This window comes from Macrotis lagotis, chromosome 4, assembly GCF_037893015.1.
Source record: "Macrotis lagotis isolate mMagLag1 chromosome 4, bilby.v1.9.chrom.fasta, whole genome shotgun sequence".
Lineage (NCBI taxonomy): Eukaryota > Metazoa > Chordata > Mammalia > Peramelemorphia > Peramelidae > Macrotis > Macrotis lagotis.
The window spans coordinates 270,690,017-270,702,913 of NC_133661.1; the positions used below are offsets into that span (position 1 = coordinate 270,690,017).

The window sequence follows — 12,897 nt, forward strand, 5'->3', positions numbered from 1 at the left end:
AGAAATCTATAATTTAAAAAAAACTTAGATATCATAGTTCAAGAGATTATAAAGGAAGATTGCCCTGATATCTGAAATCCAGAAGATAAAAAAGAAATTGAAAGACTTCATTGATCATCTCCCAAAACAGCTCCCAACTTGAAAGCTTCCAGGAATATTACAACCAAATTCCGGAGCTCCCAGGTCAAGGAGAAAATATTGTATGTAGCCATAAAAGAAGCAATTCAAAGGTCATTGACTCACAGTCAGAATCACTGAAGATTTAGTACCTTTCACATTGAATGAACAGAGGACTTAAAATATATTCCAGAGGCAACAGAGCTAGTCCTCCAAGCAAAAATAATCTACCCAACAAAACTGAGTATACTCATTTTGGGGGGAAATAGATATTTAATGAACTAGAGGAGTTTTCATTACTGATGAAAAACAGATGGACATTCAAACACAAGACTCTAGAAGCATAAAAGGTAAACATGAAAGAGTAATTAATCATAAGGGACTCAATAAGTTAAATTGTTTACATTCCTATATGGGAAGGTGATACATGTAATACCTAAGAACTGAAGAAAATAGTTAATAATCATGAGTGTGAATAGGAAAGGCTCACCAATTAAACAGAAGTAGATAGCAAAATGTATTAGAAATTATAATCAGGGGGTGGCTAGGTGGTGTAGTGGATAGAGCACCGGCCTTGGAGTCAGGAGTACCTGGGTTCAAATCCAGTCTCAGACACTTAATAATTACCTAGCTGTGTGGCCATGGGCAAGCCACTTAACTCCATTTGCCTTGCAAAAACCTTTAAAAAAAAAAAAGAAATTATAATCAAACAAGAGGCACACATACTTTGTGTGTATCTTTTTGACATAGAGTTAAAATGATTCTGCTTGAGCAGAGCAGAATCATCATTGTACATCAGATGAAATTTAAAAAAGTAGATTAGCAAGCATGATTTCAGTCAAAATGAAAACAAAAATAGGCCTAATTAAAAGAAATAATCAGAGAAGCTCCATTTTGCTAAAAGTTATCATAGATAATAAAGCAGTTTAAAAAAAATTTACAGCAAGTTTCTTTGATAAAGGCCTCATTGAGAAGCAGCTGAGTGGTACAGAGATATAGGGCACCAGCCCTGGAATCAGGAAGACCTGAGTTCAAATGTTACTTCAGACACTTGACACTAGTTTTGTGAGCCTGGACAAATCATTTAATCCTAATTGCCTCACATCCAGGGCTGTGTCTCTATTTGTCCTGATTCATATCTGGCCACTAGATGCAGATGATTCTGGAGGAGAAAGTGAGGCAGGTGATTTTGCACACAATGCATAGACACACATACACAGGGGCAGCTAGGTGGCACAGTGGATAGAGCACTAGCCCTGGAGTCAGGAGTACCTGAGTTCAAATCCAGCCTCAGACACTTACTAATTACCTAACTGTGTGGCCTTGGGCAAGCCACTTAACCCCATTGCCTTGCAAAAACCTTAAAAAACACACACACACATCCAATTCATGTGCATGGTATCCCTGATATCATGGTCTTCTTCAGCCAAGATGAAGAGAAGTCAGGTCCTGTGCTAAGGTCCCTGATCTTCCCTCATAAACAATATGAAATAAACCTCTTAATGGAAGTCCCATCAACTAAATCCAGAAAGAGAACCTTGGAGAACAACACTTACCTCAAGGTCTGTCTTCTGGGATGGGGGGGGGGGTGAATGCAGAGTGCTGACAGTCTGGGGTGGGGGCGCGGCAAGAGACTGACTAAAATCTAAGATCAGCCCCGGGGGCTTTTGCTGTGGGAAACCACTTCCCTCTGAGAATGAAGGACAAACAACAAAGTAACTGAGTCAGATTTGGAAAACTAGTGCCATTCCCCAAATGATAAATTGTCATAGGCTACAAACAGGCAGTTTTCAGAAGAAATCAAAGCTATCTATAGTCATATAGCAGTGTTCTCAATTACTGATGATAGAAACTGTAAGTACCACCTCATGTGTCAGAAATGACAAATGCTAGAGGAGATGAGTAAAAATAGGTAGACCAAAAGACTGTTAGTGGAGTTTTGAGCTGGGTTCAGTCATTCTGGAGAACAATTGGAACTCTGCCCAGAGGGCTATAAAACAGTGCATCCCTTTGACTTTGTAATACCATTACTTCATCTTTACCTCAAAGAGATCAAAGAAAAAAGAAATGTTTAAGTAATATTTATAATAACTTTCTTATAGCAAAGATTTGAAATTTGAAGGGTTACAACTAGGAAATGGATGAACAAGTTGTCACGTATAATTGTAATAGAATAATATTGTGCTATAGGAAATTGTAAGGGTGGTAGTTTTGGGAGGGGGAATGCTAAGATATATTGAAACTAATTTAAAATTACTTGAGAAGAGCTGGGAAATATTGTATTAAGCAACAACAGTGTTGTATTTTTTTTGTTTGTTTTTAGGTTTTTGCAAGGCAAATGGGGTTAAGTGGCTTGCCCAAGGCCACACAGCTAGGTAATTATTGTCTAAGGCTGGATTTGAACTCAGGTACTCCTGACTCCAAGGCCAGTGCTCTATCCACTGTGCCACCTAGAACAGTGTTGTATTTACAAGACTTGGCTACTCTGATAAGTACAGTGATCTAAAACAGTTCCAAAGGACTCAAGATGAAAAATGCTCTCCATCTCCAGAGAAAGAATGGATAGATTCTAATGGCAAATTTTAGTATGATTTTCTTAATTTTTTGCCTTTTTCTTTTCATTTTTTAAAAAAAGATTAATATAAAAATGTTTTGCATGATTTCATATATAAAATTAATATAATTTTGCTTGCCTTCTCAGTAGGTGGGGAGGGGAAGGAGAGAATTTGAAATAGTAAAAGAATATTAAAAATAAATAAATTTCTTTTTAAAGGGTTTTTAAAAAATAAATGATCTAAATTAAGAACAAATGAGGATTGCACTCCCATACCTCAAATTGTATTATAATATGACAGTCATCAAAACCATTTGGTATTGATCAAAAAAATAAATGGATCAAACTTGGAAAAAGGAGAATAAGAAACAATTAAACTCAATGGCTTAGCAGTCAATAAACTTGAATAAACTACTTACTAAAGAAATTCCTATTTGATAAAAACTGCTGACAAAACAATTAGAAGAGAAGTAGATTATATATTTCTCACAGGTAGGTAATGAGTAGGAGATATATTCTTAATTAAACAAGGATTTGAACAAGTAGTATAGAATCTGGATAATAAGATCTCTTCAGAATCAGAACCAATTAAGTAATTTGCTCTTCCTTCCCACCACATAAAGTTGTTTGTGGAGCATCTATCAGGAGACATGCTATCCACAGAACTAAACAACCAAGTTTTTACCATTAGCATGGCAGAGTTTGGGAAAGTAATACCATTGCCAATCTAGACACAAGTACCAACAATGTTGTTTTGGGCACAAGAACTTGAGTCCCCTAAGGACACAGCTGCTATTTTTGCCCATAGGGGTTCCTGGTCCCTATTAGATGCTTTTCTTCCTTAACAAGTAAATTCTTTCCTTTCCCATCTCAGTCAGATTTGCCCTTGCTAGATTCAACTCTCAGAAGTCTATGTCTGTGACTGATTAATACCATCTTAGGAAGGCGGAGGCAAGAGTTCTTGCTTGTCCTGGTTGGTAGGATGGGAAACATTGAGAGAAATTATGCCTCAAGGCTCCATGGAACAGGGATAATGTCTTCTAAGCCTCTTTATTACAGGTGATTCTGTGACCTCTTATAAGTCCTTCTACTTATTTATCTACAGATTTATATAAGGACATTAATTAGAAACTGTCCAAAAACCATCACCTATGACAGATTTGATTCTTTGTTACTTTTATTTTTTTAGTTTTTGCAAGGCAATGGGGTTAAGTGGCTTACCCAAGGCCACACAGCTAGGTAATTATTAAGTGTCTGAGGCCGGATTGGAATTCAGGTACTCCTGACTCTTAAGGCCAGTGCCCTATCCACTACACTACACTACACTACCTATCCACCCCTTTGTTACTCTTTATATTGTCACCTTACTACTTTACATCTTCTGGGTACCATTATTCTAATTGTTCTTTCTTCCTCCTCTCTAGGTTTTTTCCCTTTTATCTGCACTAAAATTCTCTTCTATTACTACTGCTTCTAGGTTTATTGAATCCTTGAGGTCAAGATTTTGTATATTGCAACCAAGGGGTAAACATAGAATAGAAGCAGTCTCTAAGGTGTTTTAATTTCAGCTAGTTTCTCCAAAGGCTATCTCCATGTATCAGTTTTTCCCTAAAATATAGAAAAACTGCCCTTGAAATTTTATTGGGCTCAGGTTCATGCCGTTGAAATCCTTTCATTGTCACCTAGATAAAAGACTTTTTAAGAAGAAAAAAAGTCAGCCCTTTGAGGTCAGCACCTTTCATTGCTATATGAATCAATTTCATTCCAGTTCTGAACCTGAATCACCATACCAGCCAGAGTTAAGACTAACTCCCCAGAATTTTCCAGAACTTGTTAATACACACCACACATCCTTTGATAAGCTACCATCACCTATGACCAATATGAATGTGGAACTTAATGATTGTTTTTAGTTTGAGGCAATCAGAGTTAAGGGATTTACCCAGGGTCACACAGCTAGTGTCAAGCGTCTGAGGCCTGATTTGAATTCATCTTTCTGATTTCAAGGCCATTGCCACAGCTACCTGCCCCTTTTTGTTTTTTGTTTTTTAAAAAAAGGATTTAGATTAACAACTTTGGCTGATGTTCACAAATAATGAGCTAATTTTGTTATTCCCTTTACCAACTATGTTGTTGACGTATTTTGAAATTTAAATGATTTTTTCTGTCTTCATTTTAGGGTAGCAAAATGTGTATTTTGTTATAAGTCTAATTTTTTACATAGTATTTTTTGAAGTTCTAAGAGTTTTTAATGAAGACAAGTATTTTTAATAATATTGAGAAATGTCTTTGAATATAAATCTAATATGCTGATTATTGATAAACATAGTAGTGATCACATCTGATAGAAAGATGAACAAAGGATCATAAATTTGAGAACTCAAAAATAATTGTCGAGATTATAGACTAGTGCTCTCATTTTACACATGAAGCTTTCCAGGGGAAAAAGTTGTGATTTGCTTAAAGTCAAACATGTAATATATAGCATCTTCAGGATTTAAACCAGGAAATTCTGGTAAACCTTTCTTGGTCTCTTTCATGATATGCTGAGAGGTACTATAAAATGGTAGCTAGAAACTCTTCCTTGGCATCAAGAAGACCTGGGTTCAAGCCTTTGTTCTAACAAATACTAGCTTTGTGATCTTGGACAAATCATATAACCTGTGTCCAAGGCATTGTAGAGAGTTTCAGTTCCTTTTTTGGACCTTCTTGTACCAATGAAATCATAGGTCCAATTCCATTCCCAAAAAGATGATGCTATTGTGGTCAGAAAGTGGTGTGTGTTTATATGGTAAATGGTATCTTGCCATATGAAGGGGAAGAGAAAAGGGAATAATTAGAAACACAGAGGGAACTCCGCACCACCACCCGGAAAAGGTTAGGTGGAAGTAATAGGGAAGAGAAGACCCCTGAATGGAGTTATGATCTAGTTTGGAAGGACATCTACTGAAGCATTCAAGTTATTAAAAAGGTGACTGACATCTGAGCTAATTTACTTGTTCTTTAATTGCTTGTTTGTTGCATTGATACATATAATTGTTTTTTTATTAAAGATATTTATTTGAGTTCCACAACCCTTCCCCCATCCTACTTCCCTCCCCCACCCCCCACCCCCACAGAAAGCAATCTGTCAGTCTTCACATTGTTTCTATGTTATGCATTGATCCAAATTGAGTGTGATAGAAACCACATCCCCAAGGAACATAAAGCATAAGAGATAACAAGATCAGACAACAAGACATCAGTTTCCCTCTCTAAACTAAAGGGAATAGTCCCTGAGCTTTGCTCAAATTCCGTGGTTCCTTATCAGGATACAGATAGCACTCTCCATTGCAAACAGCCCAAAACTGTCCCTGACCATTGCATGGATGAAATGATCATGTCCATCAAGGCTGATCGTCACCCCCATTTGCTGCTAGGGTGCACAGTGTTTTTCTGGTTCTGCTCATCTCACTCAGCATCAGTTCATGCAAATCCCTCCTGGTTTCTAATAGAACAGTAGTATTCCATAACATACATATGCCAGTTTGCTAAGCCATTCCCCAATTGAAGGACATTTACTTGATTTCCAATTCTTTGCCACCACAAACAGAGCTATGAATATTTTTGTACAAGTGATGTTTTTACCCTTTTTCATCATCTCTTCAGGGCATAGGCCCAGAAGTGGTATTGCTGGATCAAGGGTTATGCACATTTTTGTTACCCTTTGGGCATAGTTCCAAATAGCTCTCCAGAAAGGTTGGATGAGTTCACAGCTCCACCAACAATGTAATAGTGTCCCAGATTTCCTACAACCCTTCTAACAATGATCTTATCCTTTAAGGTCATATTTGCCAGTCTGAGAGGTGTGAGTTGGTACCTCAAGAGAAGCTTTAATTTACATTTCTCTAATAATGATTTAGAGCAATTTTTCATGTGACTATGGATTGCTTTGATCTCATCTGTAAATTTCCTTTGCATATCCTTTGACCATTTGTCAACTGGGGAATGGCTTTTTTTTTTTACTATAACTCAGTTCTCTGTATATTTTAGAAATGAGTCCTTTGTCAGAAACATCAGTTATAAAGATTGTTTCCCAGTTTACTGCATTTCTTTTGATCTTGGTTGCAGTGGTTTTATCTGTGCAAAAGCTTTTTAATTTAATGTAATCGAAATCATCTAGTTTGTTTTTTGTGATGTTCTCCATCTCTCCTTAGTCATAAACTGCTTCCCTTTCCATAGATCTGACAGGTAAACTAGTCCTTGATCTTTTAATTTGCTTGTAGTATTGTGATACATATAATTGTAAAGATTTAGTAATTACATTGTTCATGAACCTGATTACTGCAGTCGCATATGGATCGGTTTATTTCACTATTATCTATGGCCAGAATCTGAATAACAAAACTACATATGTCTGTCTAAAAAACATGCTTTTGGCTACAAGTGGGAACAGGTTGTTGAAAAACAGAAGCACATAACTCATTTGATATTGAGCTAATCTTAGTCAATAAACATTAAGTTCTTACTATGATTTCGTCATTTCTGCTCAGTTTTGACACAGATATAATACTGCAATGAAATATAATTGGTTTATGTAACTAAAAATGTATTTGACCTTATCGCTAGTAATTGTCCTATATCTCTCCTTCCTTCATCTTTCTTGTTCTTTGATAAATATGTCTGTTTTCTAATCTCTTCTACATTTTTTCTTCTCACATAATTCAGCTGAAACTTCTCTCTAAAGTTGCCAAAGATCTCTTAATTGACTAATCTAATATTCTTTTCCTCAGTCCCTATCCTTCTTGATCTTTCTGCAAAATTTGAACTCTGTTGATTAATACATTCTCCTTTTATATACTCTGTTCACTTTGGGTTTTCTCGTAGCTTCCCTTTCTTGATTTTTCCCATATCTTGTCTGACCATTCCTTCTTTGTTGCCTTTCCTGGATCTTCATCAGTGTCACACACTCCTAACTATGGTTGTCCAACAGGAATCCGTCCTGATATCTCTTGAATTTTTCTTCTATACTCTATTTAGTGATCACATCATTTCCCATGAGTTTATTGTCATTTCTGTACAAGTTATTTCAAAATCTGAACCCTTGCCTTTTTAGCTCCCATTCCAAATCTCCAGTTGTCTATTGAATATTTTGAGTTGGATGACCTATAGACATCTCAAAACTCAACATGTCCAAAACAGTTCATTGTTCATCTCTTTCCCTTCACTCTTTCTTTCTGTCTTCATAATTCCCCATTACCATAGAGGGCATCACCATTTTCCCAGTTACACAAGAAACAAACCCCACATGTTCAGTGTATTGCTAAATCTTCTTGTTCTTCCAGGTTAGACCTGGACTATTTCGGTTTTCCTTTTGGTCTTCCTGCCTCAAGTCTGCACACAATTACCAAAGTGATTTCCCTGAAGCATAGTTTTAACTTTGTCACTGTCTTGCTCTGTAAGCTCCATTGACACTAATTTTATCTTCAGGGTAACATATGAAGTGAACTTGACATTTAAGCCTTTTCACAATCTGTCCCTTCCTACCTTTCCAGCCTTTTTGCATTTCACTTCCTTCCACACATTTTGTGATCTAATGGTAACAGTACTTAATGTTTCCTACTTAATGAGACTTCATCTTTGATTCTTCCTATCTGGAATGCTCTTCTTTCTTCCTCTACCTTCTGATATCCATTGCCTCTTCAAGACTTAGCTCGAATATGTCATCTTTTGCAGACCTTTCCTTATCCACTTGAATCTCTCTGTTTAAAGTTGCCTTCTTTCTACTCTATATGTGTCTTATATGTTCCTGTTGGTTTATATGTAGTCTTCCCCATTGATAGATAAATTACTTGAGGGCAGAAACAGGTTTTGTATTTTTTCCTTTATATTTCTTGTTCTTAGTATAGTATATGGCATATAATAAATGCTTACTTGATTGAAATAAGTAAATTGAGATCAAGAAGGATGATAAATATCAGTGTAATGCTGAAACACTTGTAATGTTTTTTAAAAGTGTTTATAATCTTTTAAACCTTGTCTAAATTATTTTTAGAGGCATTATGGTGAGGTGGATAGAGTGTTGGCATCAGGAAGACCTGGGTTTAAATCCTATTTCTGACATTTATTACTTATATGAACTTGGACAAGTCTCTTAATGTGTCTGGGCTTCAGTTTCCTCTTCTGTAAAATGAAGATGTTGGGACTAGAGGGTCTCTGAAGGTTTCTTTCTATCTTCAAATCCATGATCCCAATATAATTCGAAAGTTGTACAGTTGATTACAAAATATTGATTGATATAAAGTTGTTATACTTTAATTAATTTAGTTATAAGTAGATTTGCATTGAAAAAATCCTAATTGTGTTAATTTTATTTTAGATTATAGCATTTGATGAACTGAAGACTGATTACAAGAATCCTATAGACCAATGCAATACACTGAATCCTGTAAGTTACAATATAACAAAGTATTTCATTCTTTTAAGGTCTTTGCTTTTATGTTGATATAATTATAAAAAGCCATTATTAATCTAAATAGTACATGTGAGTTTTTTTAAATAGGTAGACTTTTGAAAATTATTTTTTTCCTTTCATGCTTGAATATTCTGACTTATTAATCTGCTGGTGATCTTGTCAGCTGTCATACTAACATTCTCCCAATCTGCTTTTTACATTGTCGGCACAAAGACAGTTGAAAAGGTCAAAAAGATTAAAAGAGTCAAAATTGCATTAAAGGTGTGTACTGCTTTTTAGTTTAATGTTTTAATGCACCTTCATTTTGTGGGGGGAGGGTTAGGAACATTGTATTTATGTTAATGTTTTGTTTGGTGTGTTTTTTTCATGCCCGTTCAGGTTTGTAATTCCAAAATTTTTCATATTTTGTGCAAATGTTCGCTTGCTGACCAAGTGGGGAAAACTGTTACATGCTTATGCACATAATTTTTCTGTGGTGTGACTGCATCCATATTTAGGTTATTTGACAAATTTATTTTTTGATAAGAGGAAGTCTAAAGATTTTGGATAAAATAAAATAAGAGGCATCTAGGTGGATAGAGCACCAACCCTGGAATCAGGAGAATCTGAGTTCAAATCCAGCCTCAGTCACTTAATAATTATTACCTAGCTGTGTGACCTTGGGCAAGTCACTTGACCCCATTGTCTTAGAGGAAAAAAAATAAAATAACTTCAGTAGTAATAGTCTGTCTTAATAGTCAGAGATTTTAAGTGTGCAATTATGTACTGCAGTAATCTACAATGTAAAATTAACCAATTATACCTTTCAATTTCTCCTTCCCCCTTTGAATGTTCTGGAATCTTCATATGCTGGTCTTTGGGCCTATACTGTTAACACCCCACAGCATAAGTGTAATGACATTGTCTTTTGGTATTCCTAATATATAAATCCTTTGTGATTCCTAAACAGAAATACCTTAAATGGAAATTTGTCAGTGCTTAGGACTTCTAGATACATTACTCTTTTAGATGGATTAGTCTGTAGCAGGCTTGATTACATCTAATTAGAAATTAAGAAGATATTTATTAGAAATTATATCTCTTCAAAGCCATGCAAAAAACAGTGCTTTAAAATGTACCTGTCTCTAATTAGTTTTAAGATATATACTTTGATATTAATTTTCATTTAATTTTTAGCTGCTTTTATTTTATAGCAGGCATTATTTAAATGAGCAATCTTTTGGCTGCATCCAAAAAAAATAGAATTAGAACAAGAAGGATTGGCAGGTTAACTAGGAAACATTACAGTTCAGATTAAGATGTCATTAAAATACTATCAGAAAAATGAGAAATTTCAGTATTTAGACTACAGCATTTTAACATTGTAGAATGTATCTTTTCTTAAGTTTATCACTTTTTACATGACAGCTTTTTGCTTGATATTAAAAGTTTTTTTCTGTTTTACTTATTAGAAAGAAAATTCTCAGATTTAAAAAAGTATGTACTTGGGCTGTATTAATATTTCAAGGAAGAAGTGGAGGAAGGGTTATTTTAATGCACACATTTTATTTTGGATGGGAAAATGTAGTGTTTATTGACATAATAACTGCATCTGACAGTTTTCCCCCTATTTCAAATTTGCTTTGAAAGTTACTTCTGCCAAAGTATGGAGGAAGGAAATAATACATTTTTTGCCTTTGTATAACCTTTAACAAAGGACAGTTTAATATGCATGTTTAAATTAGATGCTCTGTCATTTTAAATGATATTTGCGTGAAGTAATTTTGAAGAGTATTGACTTTCTGTTGCCTAAAGTTCCTAATGAAGTGATCACAAAAATCTGATTTAAAAGTACAGTTTTCTAAGAGAGATCTATAAAAATACATGAGAATTAGTTTCGTGCCAGAAAACTTCCCAGTATATGGTTATTGTCCTTATAATTAAATGTTAGTTTTAAAACATTTAAAACAGTTTTTATAGTATTATATATACTTATTAAAATAATTCTTAATCTTTTCTTAACTGAATCTTTTAAATATATTTGTTAAATTCAGTTTTTTTAAGAAAGATTTATTTTGAATTTTACAATTTTTCCCCAATCTTGCTTCCCACCCCCCCACAGAAGGCAGTCTGTTAGTCTTTACAGTTAAATTCAGTTTTAACTAGAATTACTAATATGGTTTTATGAGATACAGAGGGCATATATATTTTGAATTTAAAGTTACTGTTTAGAAACCCTATAGAAATGCTTGGCTATTCATATTTTTAGATGTCAGATTTAAAAATATGTAATTTGTTTAGTAGCTATGTTAGCTTGAAAACATCTATCTAAATTTTAGTTAAAAGGTTTATTTAATAAATATACTGTTATTTTCAGATTAGCCTTAATTGAATCATGGCAAGAAGTTATATAATGGGATAATAAGCTGGTCCTTATTGTTATTAAAATTTTTCATAACTGTTTTGAAATAGAGGAATATAGATAAACCTTTTGGGGTGTTAGAGCATGGTCTTACATGTAGTAGTATAATCTTAAAATATTTTCATAGCTGAGGTCTTTTATAAAGAATTTTTTAGTATAATCAATCATCATTAAGTATGACTGCTTACCATATTACTAGAGGATGAGGATAGACAAAAAGTAAAATAATCTCTAACCTCTAGAAGCTTAATCATGGAAGATAATGTATTCATGTTTAAGTATATTGAATTAAAGCATCATAGTGAGAGGAGTAGGGTACTGACCATTAGAATTAAGAAAGACTTACAATAGAAGGAACTTAGTCTTAAAGAAATGAGAATTTTTATGGAATAGAAATTAGATAGGAATATCTTCTTGGCATAGGGGATGTCTAGTAAAAAAGATACAGTGTTGAAGTGCTCTGTGTGAAGAACGGACTGAAAACTAGTTTAACTGGACCATCAAGGTCATAGATAGATATGCCCTAGAAAGCTAGACTGAGGTCAAGCTTTGAATACCAAAAAAAAGGAATTCATTAGACTTTAGAGAATACTCACGTTTAGAGTAGGGAAGTGGTCTAGTTAAACAAAAATTGACCTGACTTAATCCATTTTAAAAATATTTTCATTTAAAATCGTTTGTATGATTAAAAACTTTAATGGAAACTGTAGTATAAATTTTTTGAGCTTTAATATTTAATTAGTTATCATACATATATTTTCTCTAATACTTTGTTTTATATCATTCATATTTTCCTGATGTACCAAGTAAAATTTTACATTAATTTATATTATTTATTCTGATGAATTGTGTTGTGTACTATGCTTTCATTAATCTGAAATTCTCAATGCTGTTATCTGCAACTTCAATTTTTACCCAAAAATGACTTTAGCAGTACCAAAAAATGCAGTTCACTTTTATTGGTATCATTTCCCTCCTACATTGCAGAATACTTTTTTGCATTTGTTCATATTGACATCCATAACATTGTGCAGAAATTAATGGCTGATCAGTGCATAGAGAATATGGTTTTGTGATGATTATGTTGTTTGTACATAATAATATTTTAAATTTTAAATAAAAACTTAAAAATTCTAATGTAAACTGTTCAGGGAAGCTTTGGTTTTGTGAAATATTTTCTATTATGTTGCATGTGGTCAGCATCTCATTTTTCTATTTTATGTCATGTATAGTTGTGGAAAATAAAGTATTTGATTTTTAAATAGCAGTGAAAAATAATCTAAAAATTATGGATGGTCGTTTTTAATACATCCGATTAGAATTTATGAGTCCCTCCCCACCTCTGAACATCATTATTTTATAATAGGAGAT

The 12,897-nt window shown here is 33.9% G+C and overlaps 1 protein-coding gene across 1 annotated transcript in view; it reads left to right on the forward strand.

Annotated features, from left to right (window-relative positions):
- The window catches only part of CNIH1 (cornichon family member 1), a 31,822-nt gene that overhangs the window by 7,384 nt on the left and 11,541 nt on the right, over nt 1–12,897 (forward strand). The window contains exon 2 of the mRNA XM_074236008.1: nt 9,030–9,098. Within this exon, the coding sequence (XP_074092109.1) occupies nt 9,030–9,098 (69 nt within the window). The remainder of the gene's footprint in view (nt 1–9,029; nt 9,099–12,897) is intronic.